The 20578-nt window shown below is 45.4% G+C and overlaps 1 protein-coding gene across 6 annotated transcripts in view; it reads right to left on the bottom strand.

Annotated features, from left to right (window-relative positions):
- Positions 1 to 19602, bottom strand: part of DIP2C (disco interacting protein 2 homolog C) — a 291284-nt gene extending 271682 nt beyond the window's left edge. For 4 of the 6 annotated variants that reach the window (XM_042888242.1, XM_042888244.1, XM_042888245.1 and 1 more), the window contains exon 1: positions 19338 to 19602. In XM_042888242.1, the coding sequence (XP_042744176.1) occupies positions 19338 to 19422 (85 nt within the window). In that variant the 5' untranslated portion in view covers positions 19423 to 19602. The remainder of the gene's footprint in view (positions 1 to 19337) is intronic. The other 2 variants (XM_042888246.1, XM_042888247.1) reach the window with 1 other exon arrangement.
- Between the last annotated feature and the right edge of the window lie 976 nt (positions 19603 to 20578).

Raw genomic sequence — 20578 nt, 5'->3', positions numbered from 1 at the left:
ATGAGAGCACCAAATGTACGTGAGCCATGAAAATCCCACATTAAATATCCACGATCAACTCCACAAGATCAATCATTGTTTTTTCTAGGGCTATATCCAGCATGAAAAATGAACCCCCTAAATGATATTAAACTAGAGATGGGCTTCAAAATCCCTGATGTAAAGAATGGGAGAGTCACACAAATCTTAGAGTACCAAGCCAAGCCACACATTCCCAATTCAGCTACATCTTTTCTGGTAAAGTTATCTGCAGAGACACGCTCATTCCAGCTGGGATTCAGCTGCCATCATTCCCCTATGACACAGCCACAAAAGCCACTGCCCCCATGGCAGTGAATGAGCACCCCCAGGTCCTTCAAACCACAGGGCAGCATAATAACAACAGCATTAATTAGTGCACAGAACGGAGAATTCACACAGCTGGGCAGCAAAACACACCTGTGGTCACCCCAGCTCTGCTCATAAGCAAAGGATCTGTGCAGACAGTGGGGTGATGCCACATGGAGAGATTCGCAGATGAACAGCAGAACACGTCTGAAGGTAAACTGAGCCTCTGGTGCTGAAGAACAGATGCTCATAGCTTCATTACTAACATGTTCCAACTTTGTATTTTTCCTGTTGTCCACTGGAGATTATTACTGTTTTTCCTTCATTGTCAGTGCCAGATAGAAAAAAAAGAGGCAAGAGGGAATAAGAAGAACCATGTGTTTTCAAGACTGGAGCTCCTGCCTATTAAATATTATAGCCACATCCAGAACGCTATTTACCCAGCTATAAAAGTGAAATATTTAGCCCAATAAAGGGTAAAATTTTAAGGATCTTCAGGCTTGTTACTTCTTCAGAACATATATATGCTCTTGCAGAGCACATAGTACAGTATTACAGCATTATAATCCAATATTGTTTAGATGACTTTTAAAAACACGAATAAAATTATTCCAGACATGAAAGGCTTTTGATGCTGAAGAACTCAATACCACATCAATTCTGGAAAGACCACAGGGTTTTAGGATAGCTGCAAAAACAGGTTTTGTGTTTTCTTCAGAACTACTGGAACTCAATTTTGGCTACAGCGCAGCCTCTCAAATGGCTGAGGTGCCTTATGCAGTCTCAGTCTTCTTCGCACTAGATCCTTTATGTCACAAGTTTGCTTCTTCTATGGCTTTTAAGGAACTCTTTGTCATGCCCTCGCAAATGCTCTCTCCTCTTCTAGCTATGGGTCTGTTATCCAACCCTATTCAGCAGAGTCCCTAACCATTTAAGCATGAAGTCTATGTCCAATTTCAACTGCATGTTTCAGTTCCAACCAACTGAAATATGACTTAAACCCATAATAAAAACGTCTCATGAAACTATGTTTGTACCTATACACTTCCATAAGGAAAATAAATACAAACCACTGTTACCCAATGTTGCAACAATACTCCAATACACATTTTTTCTATGTGGACATCTTCCTGGAATTTCTGTGCAGGCAATTTTGCACAAGACGCTTCACAATCAAATGCCCCCAAACTCTTTTACAAGAGACGGTAAAGAAAGAAAAGTACTGACTCTTGGCTTTCAGTTGTAGCACAGCGCTCCCAAAGTAGTGATTCCATCCCTTAAAGTATAATGGAGTCCAACTTCAATACAGTATGTAACATTAACCTCAGCCTCGTAATAATACATCATTTTACATCCAAAGCTAATACTTGCTTAAGAAGCCACAAGCAGCATTGGTTTCCTAAATCTAAGGACCTTATCTATCACCTGAGGATGAAATGATGCTGGTAGCATCAAGCTGGAAACACAGTACTGTTTTTCCCCAGTGCAGGAAAGGATGGTCATCTGACAAGTGCTGTTGTTCACCCAAAGCATCTTAGAGCTGAGGTAGGAGTAACTGGGAACACCTTGTGTGTGATCACAGATACTGGGGATTTCTTCTGACCTGAAAGAAGCGCTCAAACCGAAGAGCTATCAGCCTACAATCCTCTGAATTATCTCAGTTTAAAAACAAAACAAAACAGTACTGCTCACGTCTGGAGCTACTGATAGACCATTATTTATACACTGGAGCATCTACACATGTCTTGGCAGAGACGTAAGTTGAAGGGCACACATTCACCTGAAGACATTTCAGAAGAAATGCTCCTGGATGTTAGCAAATTGTCTGTGCAGCCACTGCTACAGGCAGTAAAACACTGCAGCATTGCTGCCCATTTGCCTGTGCTCAGGCCCCAAAAAGCCAACGCTGCTTCTGTCCCTGGCAGGGAGGTGTGAGCACGTGCTTGAGCAATAGCCCAAGGACAGAGGAAAGGGCTTGTTTGGAGCAGCATTCACCTCCCCAACAGTTCAATTTCGCCTAATGCTGCTGAGATGTCTTTGAGCCAGCTTTGGATTTCAAAGCTCTTTTACTTCCATCCAAAGACTTTGTGAGTATCTGTGTCCTCGTCTGCCAAACTGAACTTTCCTCTCATTTTTCCCTCCCCCCCCCCCCCCCCCCCCCCCGAATTATATGGGTCTGAATTTGCTCCAGTTTTAAATTTGGTTCAGTGAGAGCCAGAGCATTTTGTAACAAAATGTCCCTACTGAGATCACTGGATCTCTGCAACTGGAAAGGCACAACACGTTAAAATAAGCCTCACAATAAACACAATAAAGTTTACTTTATTCACTGTGTATTTTGATGTATTAAGGGTTATTACCATTAATTGTTACAAGCCAAAAGACAATGTTGTAAATTCAGCAACAGCGGTATGTAATTCACTTCATGGGACTGAGTAGAAACATACAGATCACAAAAGTAACTGGAATAAAGATATTTGTCAAGTCAGTATCGCAACAAAACTGTGGTGATTCATTAGAAAGGGTGTAAGCCAGCACAAAAGCCAAAACACTACCAAGAAGGAATAAACAGAATAAAATTATCGCCTCGTGCCAAACAGGTGAGGCTGAACATCAAGAAACCCCCCCATATTTTGCCTCAATCCGAAGGGCCTCCTAGTGACAGCCATCTGCCCTGTGTCCCTCTTGACCTCAGCAGTTATTTCAGGAATTGGAAGCACGGTGGGGAAGGAGCTCACACTTCTGATCCACAAAGAGAGAAGTCTGTGATTCAGGATGTGGGTAACCTGCACATGCCTATCGCTGCGGAGCTGCTTCTGCAGATACCATACCCCTAAGTGGGAAAGTTTGCTCACTTGAGGAGTCACTGTGTGCCTTTTCCTTCCCCCATCTTCTCTATACACACATCCCTTTTTATTTAAACATACCTACACAGAGAAACACACAGCAGGTAGGAATAACGTTGTTGTACTACCCGAGTTTTACAGTGTAAAAAGCAGCTTCTTTCCATAGCAACAGAAGTAAATCACTGCCACAAGAGATGTTTCCACAACTTAATTTTTAGGTTCTCTAATGTATCACATTTAACTGAGCTACCAGCTTTTACATGGAAAACACAGGCCTTACCCAGTTCTGGTTTTATCCCTAAATATCAGCTATTCCATACACAGAGACACTTCTCACCCTCCTTACATCACAGGGACAGGTGCAAACAAGAACACTGCACTAGGCTCTGCAGACATTTCCTCTCACTGCACAAACAACCCAGAAATTTGCTCTGCTGTTCAGAGCACATGAAACACCACAGTGGAGGGCTGGAACACAGAGTAAGATTTTACATCAGGACGTAGCTTCTTGCAGCCACTGTATTTTCAAACAGATCAAAGAAGCAAAATGCAATAGGAAAACACTGATACTTCAGACCAAGTTGAGTAGATGAGAGGTTTGCTGAAGAAAACAACATGATGGATGCTAAAAGGAAGATGAAAGAATGGCTTTGAAAAGCTGCCCAGTTAGATCTGTTTTTTCACACCTGAGTTACAGACTCCAACAGAGTAAACAGGAAAAAGGCATTTTAGTCCTTGGCTGGTGTTTACAGAAGTTGATCTATGAATCACATGCATTAAGGCAATGCCAACAAAAAAAAAAAAAAACAAAACAACTGCTCCAGCCTTCTTCTGCCCTCTCTGCTTCTGCACTCTTCCTGCCCTGCTACTGTGGAGCTATAAAAGGTAAAGAGAAACAGACTGTAAGCACATTAAACACGTTTTCCATAGAAGGGGTGCCTAGACCTGCCGCTATTAAGGAGGGAACCCAACTGCTGTAACCCCTCACTTCCTCACGGCCACTGGGCCACGCTGGCACGCAGCACACCAGGACCTGCTCTGCGCCACAGAGGTGGCTGCACTCGCTCCATGGCACATGGCTGCTGGCAGCCCACCGCAGCACATCACCTGCACCCTCCACAGAGCAGTTACCCAGTACTGCCCTGTCACTCACTACCCTATGGAAATGCAAGCACATTATCTCCCTCTTTGGTTGGCCTGATTTTTAAAGCAGGTTCTCAAATATTTCAAGACACTACATGTGCCTCTGCTGCTCATCTGGAGCCTTTGGTTACCACTGTGCCCTGCAGCACAGCACTTCCACTGCCTCACATGAGCCCCATGTTAGGTCTTGGATCACACGGCATTCCTGTGCCACCTGTGTGCATTGCCCAGCAGCAGGACCTCCTCTGCACTGAGCTGTGCCCACACACAGCCCAGCACACAGCAGCAGCTTTCTGTTACGTGGCTTCACCTGTACTGCACCAGGAGTTCCTCTTCCAAAAAGAATAACCAAAAGGAGGGAGAAATGGGGGGGTACCCTTCTATTCTAGATGCTACGGTACGGAAGCAAGCTCAGTTTGAGGACCTCTCTTCATATACAAAGACATGAAGAATGTCATCACACATAATCTCTTAAATCTCATAGATAAATACACAAAATAAGAAGCAGATATGAGCAGTTCCATTGCACTCCATCTAATGACATGAGAACACTAAATATATTGCAAAACATCACCAAAAATAGATAATTAAATACATAATAAGTCAGTTAATAATGCTTCAACATTTTGCTTTTCACACGATTGTAAAAAAAAAAAAAAAAAAAAAAAAAAAATACTCTTGATCTCTTCATTTATACTGACTCTGTTCTTTAAGCCAGCAGTGAAAATGCCAAAGATTTGCTTTTTCCATGCAAGACAGAGATGCTCATTCCATCTGTGAGTTGGGTTTAAGTTAAACCGTCAGCATCAGTGAGACTAAAGCACATGCTTAAAATGCTTTGCTGAATCGGGACCATACCCTGCATAACTTCCTTTTGCAAAAGCTATGTCCAGCTGCTCACTGAATAGTCAGGAGACAATGTGGATATGGAAGCTCTCTCATATTTAAAAGCTGTGTTCACAGCCCAAAAATATCACCCTTCTCTTTGTACATCCCTTCTACAGAGGAAGAGAAACCTGGAGGCTGGGGAAGAGCTAGCAGCACGAGGACCAACACCCAGCTGAGGGAGGACTGCAGCCACCTCACAGCTCACAGCAGACAACTCCTTGTGCTGCTCCCACAGTACCAAAGTATCTGAAGACTGCATTCCTGCTTGGAATGGAGAATGAACAACTGCATTGCTGGCTTAAAAAAAGAAGCAATATTTAACATCACGATTCCAGCTGCAAGCGACTCTCAATACAAGTTTCAATAAAAATGATAAATGATCTCACCACCACTCAAGATATCTTCTAACCTAAAATTGGCATTAATAAGTAATCAAGCAAACTGCTTTTCAAAGCCATTGAGATCTGTGTGTTCTTCCTGACCCAGAAAGAACCAAAAGAACTATTTTTCCAGAGATATAAGGAAACATACACTTCACTCATACAGGTAAGCACTCATACAGGAATCATTCCACTGACAGTCACACACCTGATGAAGATAATGACACTATTAAAATCATCACAAGCAGCCTTACCCACGCTTCAATTCCAGAGCATTTACATAAGATGTAAATTTACCACCATGATCAAGCTTGGTGGTAACAGTAACTTTAAGAGAAATGGCTTCAAAATCCAATCTCCATTCAAAGTGTTGTGCTTCTCCTGTCACAATGCACTTTGGTTGACTATTATTGTGTGCGCAGCATAATTATAATTGAAATTTAGAAATGTGGTGAATTCGGTGCCACACAGGATCTCAGCTGAGGAGCTACCAAGGAGGAGGCACAAACCAGCATGGAAAAGGCTTACAACGTCACCGAGAGAAACACACACCGTGTGACATCCTGGAGAGAAGTAAAAGGAAGGGCGAATCACTGAAAGGTGAGAATGTTGGAGGTGTATCACAGAACGGCTGAGGTTGGCAGGGAGCTCTGGGCCCATCTGTCCCACTCTGCCCCAGCAGGAGCACTGAGTGCAGGGTGCCACTTACCTCCACGTGGCTGTGGGACACTTCTCAGCAGGGGACCCTACAGCCCGTGGGCAGTCTGCACCACTGCTGCAGCACTCGCACAGTAAAACAGGTTTTCTTCTGTTCAGACAGTATAGGTACATGGAATATTTTATTCAGCAGCAAAACAGGATTGGGATTTTTCCACATGCCTTCCCAATGCATCCATCCCTTCCTCCATCCATGCTGCTCACACTGTTGTTCTCAGTAGGATGTGTTTACTGAGCTGCACTATGCAGGAAATTGCTGAATCGATCCAACTTTAAAAAGCTAAAAAAAGAAACTTCCACAAGAAAATAAATAAATAAATAAATAAAACTGTTGGTTCTTTTGGAGTTTCTGTGTTTGCTTACTTTTATATCTAGGCATCAACGGAATGATCCACCTGATCCACCCACAAACAGCAAAGCAGCACAGACACTGCACAGGGCTTTCAGAAGCCAGCCTCAGTGCTCCTGCCACAAGCTGGGCTACCCAGGGAGCTGCATTCTGCGGGAACTCACATGAGCACAGAAGTCTCAACTGAGCAAAATGCTTGCACTGAACAGAGAAGAGGTGTGGGATATAGCAATTATACAGCTCCCAGTTCTTCCCCTAATATAGGCCATGCCTGAAAACACATGCAAGTAACATGACTCAGCCTCAGCTGGCACTGAGTCCAATAACTAGGAAGTTAATACAAGCCACGTAGAAGGCCCTTTGTCTCTACTTTTTCATATGAACATGTGAAAGAAGATACACTTCAGCATTTCAGAGATGGTTAACAGCCATGCTCCATGTGGCACATCGTGCTAAACAGCAGTGCTGGGCAGGGCAGAAGCAGGAATCTTTATATAGAACTCGGAGCAGTAACTCAGCCGCTGACAGTCACATGAATACAGCCCTGCTGAACACAAACGGAATCTTTCTCTGGTGTTAGGCTATTAGAGAGGTAAGGCTTCATTTTGGATTTAAAAGACTTAAAGTGACAAATGATCTTGTTTTCTTCACCCTGCTAGCTGTGGCACAGGACAGGATGAATCTCAGCTCTTGCTGCTGCTTATATAACAGGTGTACTCATGCATATGCAAAGCTGATTTGAAGATACAGTTTCCAACCCATGCTTGATGCCTGAACAACTCAAATGGCTTTTACTGTGTAGAAAGCATTGCAGGCTCTTTGCAGATAGTTCCTTCATAATTTTATACTACATAAACTGTCTTTTTGTTTAGTGTGGGTTTCATGTGAATAAAAAGGAGAAAAAAAAACTGCACGGTGATACTATCAAAGCATTTTTAGATGGAAAATAAATGGCATAACTCCAGATCAGATTTCAGGAAATTTAAGATGCACCTTTCTCTATAAATATCTCAGACTGCATGTAAAATATCCTAATCTGGCTCTAAGCAAACAAAGTAGAATTAAAGAGTTGTAACAGCAACCAAAAAAACAAATACAGAGCACGATGAGGAAAACACACGTACTTCAGCCAAGTGTCATTACAATCAGGTTCACGAGGTTGTTACTCCAAGTCCAAAGATGTTTTTAATTAACTTAAGAATGAAGACTTCAGTTTTGATCTGACACATCTCATGAGCATTCCTTCACACAGAAAAAAGGTTACTGCAAAAGGGCAACGCATGAACTATCTGCACTGTGATCTTGCATGAAAGCCCGCTATTTGGGAGGGCTGGCAGACAGACAGACAGTCAAGGGAATTTTGCTCATGGAACTGAAATACAATGGGTGGGGATGGCTGGCCCACCATGGTCTGCAATACTAGGGCAAGACTGCTCTGGAGGGAAACCCCAAAAGTCACATTTCAGTAAAACAGTGGAAGGTGGGGAAGAGTGCAGAGAGGTGAAGGGAAAGAATTAAAGCCTGTCACATAGGAGCAGCTAACACTGAGCAGGCACTATCTTTGACAGAGTGCCAGAAGCGCTAAGGAGCTTTTGTGATCACGGTAGCTTCCAGGAGATTGTAACACCTTCTGAAAATACAGACTGGTTTCCCGGTCATTAAGGGGTCTGTACTTTCCCAGTGGGAGTACGTTTTGCCTGTTGCTCCATGTATGTAAGAACCCTGTCTGAAATACAGTGTTCTCTTAGTACCAGGAAGGACAAGACACAAGGAGTATCTGTGAGATTGTTCCTCTGTCACACACCCGATCACAGATCCTTAAATATCACAGATTGTTTCTGAGTGTTTGCAGGCACAGCTTTAAGTGGAAGTACACCCACTAGTGCAGTCCTGATGCCAATATCGTTTGCCATTTATTTTTAGGTAAACTGGACTTCAGTCTGAGGGAAAAAATAAATACAAGTATTTCTTTTGGCAGGTCTCAAACTCCCTCCTTATTTAAGCCCCGAGGAACGAAGGTTGTGCTTTTACATTGATTAATGCCATACTTCTGTTCTGGGGAGACTTACAACATGACCTCGATGGTAATTCCTATTGTAATCTTTGCTGTATCTCACTACAAACTCGTATGACTCCAGCTCTGGGCAGCACTGCGCTACCCACGTGCTGGGCTCAGGAGCAGAATGCAGAGATGAAGGAGTGATCAACCCACAACAACTGTCATACAATGTTCTCAAAGAGTCTGGAGAAAAACAGATGCTCTGGTGTTTAAATGGTTACTTACCTGCTTAATGCTTCTCTTAATCCTAACGTACCCCTGTGAGCCCTTTTTTTTTTTTTCTTCTTTTCTTTTCTATTATTTATTTATTACTTAAATAACACACATCTCATCTATCAACCAGCATTTTCAAATTATTCTTTTCCACAATGTCCACACTAGCAAAACTCCCTTTTATCTACAGAGAAGTCTGGGGAGGGACTTCTTTGGGCACCTGAGTTACAGAAGATCCACGACAGAGTAAAAAGACAGAAAATTCACATCAACAAGCTCTTTGTGTTAAAAAAAGGAACTGTGGAGTAGAGTTGCCTTCTCTCTTCCCAACTGCAGCCTAACTTAGTCCTAGATACTCATTTTACTAAAAAATTAGTGGAATCGGTTGGCATATGAGTCCTGAAGTTATTTCTAGTGTATCCACAGGCAGAACAGTTTGTAAAGAAAGTCTGAAATCGCATTTATTACCTACCAGAACTGACCAATTACAGTAACAAACAGTCAAAGCACAAAGGAAGCAATATAAATACGCAATTTGATGTGTGTTAGACACAACACTTTCCTATCAAAATACACAAAAAAGCATTCTGCTGGTTGGGAAAACCAGATCACCACCTTGGAATAATAAACAACATTAGCAAACAAGAGGACTTCAGTTTGAAATTCTTTATGCCTCAGATGCACAGAGGTCCAGGACAAAAAAAGCACAAAGAGCTGATGCACGAACCAGCCTAGAGCACTCCCAGAAGGACAGAGAAACCAGCACCAAAGGAAAGAAGCCCGGCCTTCGTGTATTAGTTGTTCTGCAAGTGTACTACAGAGAGAAAACTGTTACGGACTAAGTTAACAGAAGCTACCAAATGTCTCTAGCGGTCCAGTAATGGATGCTTAACACTGCTGTGCCCGTTTCTGGCTGAAGGCTTCCCCCTCGGCTTCATCACTCACTGGCTGCAGAGTGACTGCACTCTGTGGAGCAACAAGCAGCTCGCAGGCTGCCCTCCAGAGCTGGAGGAAAACTGTCAGACCTGCCAGGAGCACCAGCCTTCTCCCAAGTACCACCAGCAGACAGTATCAGCTCAGGCATCACTGTGCTCAAGAAGAAAAAGAGCGTTTGGGCTAAGTAGGAAATGTCTTCCTTCTCCTACACAGACAGAGAAGTATTCCTTCTACATACAGGCTTCTGTATTGCTTAGAGGGAGGGAACTGCCCTCCTCTTTCACCGTGCTCCAGAAGGGAAGGCCTCTGGATGTCAAACAGACTTGCCTTGGGAAACTCTGAATGAACAAACTGTTTTCAGCGATCTTCTAAGGGCAGCACAAAGACACATAAGCTTCCAGCACACCAAGATGGTATGAAAGCTTAAGCTAAATACATGCTAAACCAGGAAAACAATACACCAGCTGTGTTGTCCCAACTCATTCCATTGCTGAGTACATGCTTCACCTCCCTGAACCATGAGGGAACAGGATGCATGAGAGGTTAATCTTCAGATGACTTGACTGCTTTCTCATTCTTTATCCAAATTATTAAGAAGTACAATACTTTTACATAAAAGCCAATGATTAAGCTGTATATAGTAAGTATTTAGGGACCTTTTAAAATGTTATTGTTCTGCCATTTCATGCCGATACAGAAGTCACCTGAGCTACAAGAAGAGTATGTAAGTAGTCTGTGTGGAGGCAAGTACTAATACAGTAACACCACACAAGTATTAATACAATACATATAGTGACTATATGTGAGACCCTCTCAAACTGTGAGGTATTTACATCTCTACGGTGCTCAATATTGATTTTTTAAAATTACTACTGCAAGTAAATGTCAAATCTTCACTACTGAATGCATACGAAACCTGAAATTCTCGAGTGCTGCAGTGCTCTTTCAAGTTACCAGGAAATCATAGTTCATTATACTGGACTAAACTTCCATACAATGGCATTATGGAAGTACAAATCGTGCCGCATTTCTGGCAGTAGAGTAGAGTAGATTCAGTGGTTGAGGCATCTACCTACATGCACGTACTTCTTACACTCAGTATTCCTCAGAAAGGAGCCTTCTACCAAGCGTACTATCAAGTGCACTTTTTTTTGAAAGCCATTGAGTCTTCTTTTATATCTAAGTGTTTCAGTGTTTATCTAGCCCTACCAATATTTCGTCTTATCTCCGATCTGAATTTGTCTAATTTCCTTTCCCAGGAGTTGGTTCTTCTCATGTCCTCAACTGCTAACATAAACAGCTTTTCATTGTATTCAGTATTCAGAAATTGAGTATTCAGGAAATACTCCTCCTTCCCCAACACAAGATTTGTCAAATAACCCAAATAAACTCTCCAGCTTTCTCGTGGTTACCAAGGCTCATTAGGACTCCTTCACTCCTCTCTGTCCTCCTCTTCTTGACTGTTCTATCAAATTCCCAAAGTATTCTGTGATATGAATGCTTATACCACCAAAGTCAGAGTAAGAAACACAAATGGAACCGTGGGACTGGAATGTTCAATTGCATTAGCAGTATAATATTTATGAATACAGATGGCAAGACAGTTTTTCATCTTTTAAAAAAAATGGATCAGAAAATTTAATTTCTGCTATACCCACTGCTATTTCTCCACACAACAAACCAACTTTCTCCATTACAACATGGAGCTGATTAGAAGTAGATCCAATTAAATCTATTAATTTGCCCTTTTAGAAGTAAAAACCACTCTGCAGTCCAACAATACTTTTTTCAGCTTTCCTCCCCCAGACACCATTTCACAACACTTAGAAACAAAAATTTACCACCTCAACAACGATGCCTTCATTTTTTTGGACTAAACACATACAGCAAATCAAACTGGCACTTTTTCTTGAGAAATCAGCAGCAGGGTTTGCCATTTCATTAAGGAAAGGATTGGGTCATTTCTGCATTTTGCCATTTCATTATTTAACTGCCGCTTGTTCATCCTCAGGCATCTGTCAAAGTACTGAGCACTGGAAATGCAATTTCCATTTTAAGATTTTTCAACCAAGCAAAGCCATTCACATCACCACCATGCCATTTTATTTGTTTTTGCATTTGAGTAACATTTCTTTCAACAAGGATTGGGAGAGATAAGGCTTGCAAAATTCTACTGGGATGCCAATCATCAACTGAGTCTATTTTTCCATTAAATGGCAATAGTATCTTGCAGCCATCCTGCTCATGCCATTTTTCATCCAGAGGGGCCACACAAAGCGGATGGTCCAGCTCTGGAGTGCCTCCATGGCCGGCTGTGTGACAAGACTTCTGCCAGAGCCTCTTTATCTTGCCTGGATGTTTACGGGCACACAGATATCCACACAGCAGGCAAAAGACCATCAGTACTCTTTGCTCAGGTCTCTAAGTCAACCAAAAACCTTAAAACCTTTACTAGGCAGACTTTCAAGCAGCAGCCTGCCAGTGAGACACCAGGCTTCAGTACCAACACTTCAGCATTTGTCACAGTTATGAAACATTTGCCTGGCTTCTGAACAGCTCCTATAGACCAGATATATGTATATAGATTTATATATCAAGCCTAGATTAAAATGAAGATAGAAATGACAGACCTTCTGGTCAGTCGGAGGTATGGCTTCCTGTCAAACACAAGACTTAATACCCACTTCTAGTTCCCATACAAAAAAAAAAAAAAATAACTTGAAGAATCCCTTCTTGTCCTCAACTTCCACCATTCCCATAGATCCATCCATGTAAGTAAGAGAAGGCACTGTGTCAAACACCCTAAAAGCTGACCTACTAATGGTCTAGTTCAGCCTTCATGAAGCAAGCAGTACTTTCACACCTCCAAAAGTCACAGCAGATACCTCCTTCCCATTCAAGTTATCAAGATCCTTTGTAAGCATTGCTTCTCTCATTCATCCAGCCATTTAACAAACGATATTCTCAAAAAGAGGCCACTGAGACAAGACATCATTTTACTCTTCAACGTTAGCTCCTGCTGTAAAACACTGTGACAATTATATACACACCGGCACTTAAAGAGCTCCAAACATTGCAGCTGAGATGTCAAACAGACTGCCATGTCTATCAAAGTGCACAAGAACAGCAATGGATCCAATGCTCAGCCAAGGCACTACACCAAGCAGCATGGATGCTGTCCTTCCCTCAGGCCCCACGCACAGGCTGCTCTGCTGAGGCACGTGGCTCCCTCACCTGCAGTCACAGCCTCCAACCAGAGCATGGCCGTGGTCTTCCCAACATCTCTAGCTCAAGCTGATCTGGTTTCAGTATTCCCAGTATTCTTTACTGCAGAAGAACATCACCATTATGCTTTATGCTTGTTTTACAGTTATATTTAACCCTAGGGATAAATAATACTAGCAATTAGAAACCCTAGCTAATGTTACTGAAAAAAAAAAAAATCAATTAATTTATACGGGCCCAAAACAAGTGATTCCATCAAGTGGAGCTACATGAAAACAATTCCAGTTTTTTTAATGCTCACTTCAGCAATCCAAGGAAAGACCACAAATAACTGCAGAGAGCAAACATGCTTTGGAACACACTGGCACCAGGATCAAAGAGAGAAAGAGTGGCCACCCTCAACCGCTCTGGAAATGCTGCTAAAAGCCATGGAAACACCACTGCACCCAACCTCGCAGCCTGGTGACCGCTGGATGCAGGTGGGATCTCAAGAAGAAAGAGAAAAAGGAGGTGGGGGTGGAGAAAAGGCAGAATGGGATCATCAGGACTCAGCCAAAAATGAAGCTCACCCACTGGGAAGGTTGGGAATACATGCATAATTTTAAATGGATTAAGAGTTTGTGTCAAATCTGTTCTGTGCTGTGGTGAATTCTTGCACTGCAGTGAGTCATCGTGCCTGACAGTTGCTGGGGAATTAAAGCAGTTCTTTTAAAAAAATTATATGTCCTGCGTGATGCTTTATACAAATAGCCTCTTAAAAAATTAAAATGCAGTCAGTGCATTTTTAAGTATAGAAGAGCTACATTTAGGATTCTCTGTATCACACCACAAACATCCATTCCAAGCTATGAAACTGAAATAAGTCTATTGATGCCCCTTTAGAGGAACATCGATCTTTCTGCTGCTCTCCTCTCCCAACCCAAATCCTTCATCACAAATTAATTCATTATATCTGCCTTTTGGACACCAGGAAAATATTTTGTCCTGAGAAAAACTGAACACAAAGGAAAGACGTATGCCAAACCTGAATTTTTTTCAATAGGGAAGAATACCTGGCTTGCTAGAATAAAGACTATTCAAATCAAAATGACAGCATTCCCCCTACGACGGAACAACAGGCAGGTCAATATCCTCCTAGAGAAGAACAGCACGGTGACTAACAATCAGATGCACACTGGGTTGTTGCTTTGGCAAGGAGAAGCAGCACGAGGCGTCTGCTTTCTGCACTGTGCAGCACCACCAGAGACACTCCCTGAAGCTCCTTATTACGCATGTTCCTGTTGTAAATGCATTGCTTACTGACTGTTTTGCCTATAAAACTGACACCCCACTGGCAATTTTCACACATCCTTGGAAAAAGTTGTTCAAGTACGTCTGTTGCGTAATGCAGTAAAGATCATTCGAAGCATCTATTAAGTGTAACCCTTGGGCATCAATGCTGCTCAACATCAGCTTGCAATAAAGGTATACTTACAGCATGCCTTCGGGACAGCTGTTCTGGGAACATCCTGGAGATTTGCATAGTCTATTTTACAAGCACTACAATGTGCTTCAACTGAATGAGTGACAGCAAATCCTTTTGACACAACAGTATCCATTAAAAGCCCTTAGGTAAAATGAAGTGGGTAGATTAAAAAAAAAGACAGACTTCAAATGCCAGCGCCTTTAAATGCAAATCAGTATTAACTCACGAGTGAATTTAATCTGTTTTTAAAATAATCAAGGAACTCTCCCTCTCATACACGAGCACCATCCAAGAAACAAAACAGCTGACGAGAGGAGCTTCCTCTTACAGGGAAAGGAAAGCTCCTGTTGCTATCACTCCTGATTTTATCATAATTCTCATGGTAATTGGTATATTTTCGTAAAGCCTTAGGTCTAGTATGTGAGGATTTCAACCTTATGCCTTTTGAGTAATTTAGTCCCGTCTGACTGAACTGAAAACATGAGCCAACTGCATCCTAACAACTCAAGAAACCAACAATAAGTAACTGTGAGTATTGAATTCCTTAGCTCACTTCTCACACAAACCCAGAAAGTGCGAGCACTGTCCCTGCACAGGTTATACTGCCTTGCTGAGCAGGCGCTGTCTCTCAAGCAATGAATCGAAAGGATGACTTTGTGTCCCAAATCACAGAGCGGTGTCAGTTAGTGACATTTTCACACATGGAAACCTCTCAGTGGGTGAAGAATCAGCAGAAATAACATCTATAGGAGAAAACTGCAGTTCTCCTGCCCTGATCCAGTGACCACATCCAGATGTGCAGATTGCCAGGTTTGCTCTCCACACAAGAGGCTGCCAACCATATCTTCCTGCTGACAGCATCACTCTGCAGGGCAGGGGCTCCAATTGCTCCATCAGAAGGAGGCACTGCATAGTCACAGACGCCAACAGAAGAAACAACTTCTAACTATATACGTTAAACCTGACCAGTCAACCACCCAATCAACCCAAACAATACCAACGCATGTAATCAATCCAGCAGATATAAGGGAAGCTGAGGACCAAATTAATTAGCTGAGTTCATGTCCAGAACCTTTGGGAGTAAGAAACCATGCATTAAAGATCTGCTGATATGTTTTGAAAGTACTCTTTGAGGAAGGGCTCAAACTTAACAAAATCTCCTATGCCTTGTGCATTTGAAATGAAATAAGACTGGACGTATAGCATGGAATATGGGTAGAACAGCTCAGAACAGGATGTTTTTCACATTTTCCATGTAGTGCCTGTGGTTCTTTTAACTGTTTCAGCTACTTTATCTGACACTCGGATAAAATGCTGGAAGAAATACAGTGCATCTTTTCCCAATTAGTTTTTCCTCAGGATGTAATTGGAAGGGCAATATAACCCCGTGTATCCTTAAATTGAGGGGAAAATGAGGAAAGTATTTCAGGGGCTTTTGAAAAAAATTCTTAAGAATTTTTAAGAATGGAGGGGCTGTTGAATAACTTAAAAAAAAAAAGTACAACATATTTTAAGACTTCTGGTATTATTAAATGAGTTCTTCAGTTAACAACCCCCAAGCTATTCCAAAAAACCAAGATGATTCATCTATTTCCATCCAGTACAATTTTATACATAGTTAGAAAACTAAAGCCTCGTAAAATTCTAAAGAACGACGACTGCAGAGTGACATGCTGATTGCATCAGCCTAGGAAGGCTGCAGTTTGGAGCAGTGCAAGCATCGCAACACTCAGTGGAAACTACTAGAGTGTCAAAAACCACGTATGCAACATGCCAGCTTTAGACACACTCAGTCACACACAGCAAAACAAATCTCTTCAGAATATCGGGCTGGATGAGGAAGATTCCACAATTTACTTCTAATACTCTTAAACAATTTCAAGTGCTGCTTCATCTCTACGTTTTGATAAACACAGAGGCACTTTCCCCTCCCAAAACGAAGTGAAAACACCATAAAGAAGTGTACTATTGCTGCCTGAAGCTGAACATAAAATTACATACCAACACATAAACTTGAAAGCCATTTTCAGCACTCATCAAAGTGCCAGGCTACCGACATAATTCACTCTCCCACACGGAGGAGGCTGCAGGCACACACGCTCTGAGGACACTGGAAAGCATTTCTGACTCTAACTGATCTTCAGCGTCTAAATCACAGAAACGAAATCTAAAATGGTTATCCTAATTTGCATCCATAGTACATTTTAAATAGCTATGTTTGAAACAAAAAAGCACATTCAGACCACAACAAAAGGGAGGTAAAAGGCATGCGGCTTGCCCACAATAACCAACGGGTTAGAAGTGCCACAGAAACCATTTCAGCAGAACACAAAGTAAACACCTTTCAGACAAACTCCTCTCCAAACCAATGAGCAGCACAGAAATGCCTAAACGCTCTCAAAAAAGGCACTTTGCCCTATCTCTAAAAAGCACATGCTACCTATCAAGCAGCCACCACATGAGCTTTTGCTGACAGCATCACTGCTGCGAGGCTCTGCACACAACTGAGCAAGGAAACCAGAATTTGGCTACAAGGGAAAAAAACACCATGGTTGGATTTGTATGCGTTATGACTGATGACAAAGGCTGCAATTTCAGCATCTGCAAAGTGCCCACCATGCAAGTGGCCCAGCATGGCACAGGGCAGCTACAGGACCTCAACAGGAGACAGCCTGAGCTCCTGGCCACCAGGCTGTGCTGCAATAACCCAGCTACTACTCCCCTCTCTCTTTCACAAGGCAACTTTCCTTCAGAAGCCGCTTCTGAGTCACCTCTGCCCATAAAAGTTTTTTGGCACTCAAGAGCCAAGTTGTTTTGGTACAAGTGACAGCTGTAACATCTGCAACACTTATGGCCACACAAAATACAACACACCACTTCAGGCATTCAGCATTTGAGGTACGCGTTCCTGGCACATTTGATTCAGGAAAGCACTCTAAAAGGGAACATAGCTGAAGGCAGTCACATCAGTCCCAGAGCAATCAGTGAGGCCCCAGCACGTGGCTCAGCTCAGTGCGTGGTCACCTGCGTGCTCCCTACAACCACTCCCTGACTTGAGAAGGCAGCAGGGACACCCAAACACACCAGGAGCGCCACGCACATTAAGCCTCTGTCCTGGGGACATTTCTGCACACGCTGGAGCATCTCACACTCTATGTGCACCTCTGACACCAGCAGGAGGTCTCACACTGGTATAAGGGGCTGGACATTCAGAGTCTAAAAATGCATAAAGAAACCTTGAAAACCACTTAACTCTGGGTTAGTATGGCCAGACTATGGCCAGTTCTCCACAGCAAACAATAACAGTACTGAACCTACTACGTGTAGTCACTGTTTGGGGGAACAGGCTACAATTTGCAACACCTGTGCCTAAAGTTCGATGCTTCAAACAACGGGAGAATCTCCTCAGGCACAGAGCACTGTTACGCACTGATCTCAGAGCATACCAAGAGCAACCTGGGGGAAAGGTGCGAAGTGGGGACTCCAGCTCTTCCTGTACCCCATCCATACATCAACCACTCCTGCTTTGGGCTGTCGCAGGCAGAGGGAACGAGCTGGGCTGTCCCCTGGATGCAGCACTGGTGGCACAGAGGGAAAGACACCGTCACAGAGAGAGGGGTGAACTCGTTCCAGCTCCAGGGAAGCTCAAGCAGCGCAGATACAGATGTCCAACCACATCCCACTTCCTCAGAGCCTTTCTGGACTACACTTGCAGCAGCAGAAACTGCACCATGAAACCGTATCACAACTTCAGCACATGGAATGAACAAACCTCTGACTGATTTAAGTCGGTTTGGTTTTGGTCTTCTTGGTTTTATTATCTGGCATGTAGTCAATAATATACCCCACACCAAAAAGCATAAAGCAAGCGTCAGACACGAGGTCTGGGCAGCCCTCCCTCCCAGCTAACGGCACAGACAGGGCAGCACCCCACACAAGGCCACACGGCCGTTTGCTTCTCTTACGTCGGGTTTTCAGGGCACCCTTTGGAGGAAGGGAGCAGGGGGATGGAAACAGAGAAGCAGAGCCCCAAGCAGCTCAGCAGCTCGCTCTCCTCTTCGCCCTCAAAGCGTTACGGGAAAGCACAATGTCAACTCCAGCTCCTCCCCGCCGATGGAACGGGCCTGGGCACACCGCTGGCAGGCAGCCCTCACAAACCGTTACAGAGCCGGGCAACAGGAAAGCGGCAGCACGCATCCAGCGCTCCCAGCCGCTGGTGAGGGACCCGCGGCGAGGAGCTGCAGCCCGTTGGTGCGGATCAGCGTTGTTATCTGTCCTTTTTATTACAAGGCAGAGCACCCACGGCTCGGTGCGGCGCTCGGGGGCTGCACACGGGGCCGGGCTGGGGGCTGCGGGCCCAGCAAGCCGCACCGAGAGCCACCGCCACGAGCGGTACGAGAAATAAATGCAAGAATGTTATGATATATATAATCTCGGTTCTTCCCAACGTTACGTTTAAAGATGACCTTATCGCGGAGCGTTTCGTTACAACCGACACACGCACGCCGAGCGCGACGCGCGGACTCGATGCCAGCCCCTCGTGCAGCCGCGCAGCTTCCCGCTCCACCGCCTACGGCACATCCCGGTGAAGCCGCCCGCTCTCGGCAGGACGCGCACCTCCCCGAGGCTTTTTCCATCTTCCGCGATCGACCGCGCACCGCCGCGCGGACCCCGCCGGTTCCCGCTCCCACCTCCGCCGCGGTGCCCCCGGGTGGAACGAACCCGCCCGAACCCCCCGCTGCCCGGCGCCGGGCAGGGACGGGGCGAACGCGGGGAGCCGCCCCTTTACCTTCGGAGAGCTCCAGCTCCAGCTCGGCCAGCCGGGCCCGCACCTCCAGGGGCAGCGACACGCTCTCGAGGCTGCGGTCCGCCATGCTCGCGCCGCGGAGATGGGCTCTGCCCTCCTCCCGCTCTCCCCCTTTGTTCGCAGCAGAAAAGGGGCGAGGGAGAACGGCGGGGCCGCGCCGGATGCCAAAGTCCTCCGCCGCCGCCTCAGCGGGGCATGCACGGGGGAGGCGGTCCGCGCTGGGGACGGGGCGCGGAGGGAGGGAATGCGGAGATTTCTCCTCTCCTCCCCTCTCCTCCTCCTCCTCCTCCTCCTCCCTCGCCGCTTCCTTCAGCGGGGCCCCGCCATGGCCGCTCCCGCCGCCGCCGCCCGCTCGAGATCGCTCCGCATCGGCTCCCGCCGCGCCCGGCCCGCTGCCGCCGCCCCCCCGGCTCTGCCCGCCGGCTCGCCGCGCCCCTGCTCCGGCCCGCTGCTCTCCGCCCGCCTCGGGCTGGCGGCGGCGCCTGGCGCTGCGGTGCCGCTGCCGCGACTGCTGCCGGCCGGGCACAGCGCCGCTGTCACATCCACGTGACCGCGCCGCCCCGCGCCCCCGCCCGCGGCCCCCAGGGGGCGCGCCAGGCCCGGCGGCGCCGACGGCTCGGAGAGCTCCGCGGGGCGCTGCGCACTGCGCTCGGCGGCGGAACGGGATCCGCGGGGGCCCCGGCGCCGTTCCCGCGCTGGGCGGCCGCTCGTCGCTTCTCCGCGGCCGGCGGTGGCCTTATGGCGGTGCTTTGCGTATCCGCCGCGGCTACAGGTTGGGGATCTCGGGGCGTTTGATCGTTCATTTATCCCGCCAGCACTCCCTGGAAGTAGGTCCGCAGTCCCCGCGTTGCTCGAGCAGGGGGCTGTGAGACACCGGTCGCTCCAGGCCAGGCTGTAATTCACTGTCGGAGGGACTGACAGCGCTCACAAACACAAAATGCCGTTTCTTTTCCCACCTAGTGAGCAACTTTCTGCATGCAGATTTCAGCTATAAGCTCTGCATCCAGATATACGTGGCAATTCTAATGTGCAGATTAGGAAACCCCTGCGCACACCTCCTTAGAAGTGTGTGAGCCCACTGTACTGAAAAGGAACACCTCCAACGTGATGCCACATCCATGCTCAGTGCCAGTGTTGACAATGGGAAAGCCTGCATGAAAGAACCGAAGCAGTAGCACTCCTAGAATCATAGAACGGCTTGGGTTGGAAGGGTCCTTAAAGCC

The sequence above is a fragment of the Lagopus leucura genome, unplaced genomic scaffold (genome assembly GCF_019238085.1).
Source record: "Lagopus leucura isolate 7727_CA_CO unplaced genomic scaffold, USGS_WTPT01 Super-Scaffold_100157, whole genome shotgun sequence".
Lineage (NCBI taxonomy): Eukaryota > Metazoa > Chordata > Aves > Galliformes > Phasianidae > Lagopus > Lagopus leucura.
The sequence above is the reverse complement of the archived record's forward strand: the minus strand, read 5'-3'. Positions and strand labels throughout refer to the sequence as shown.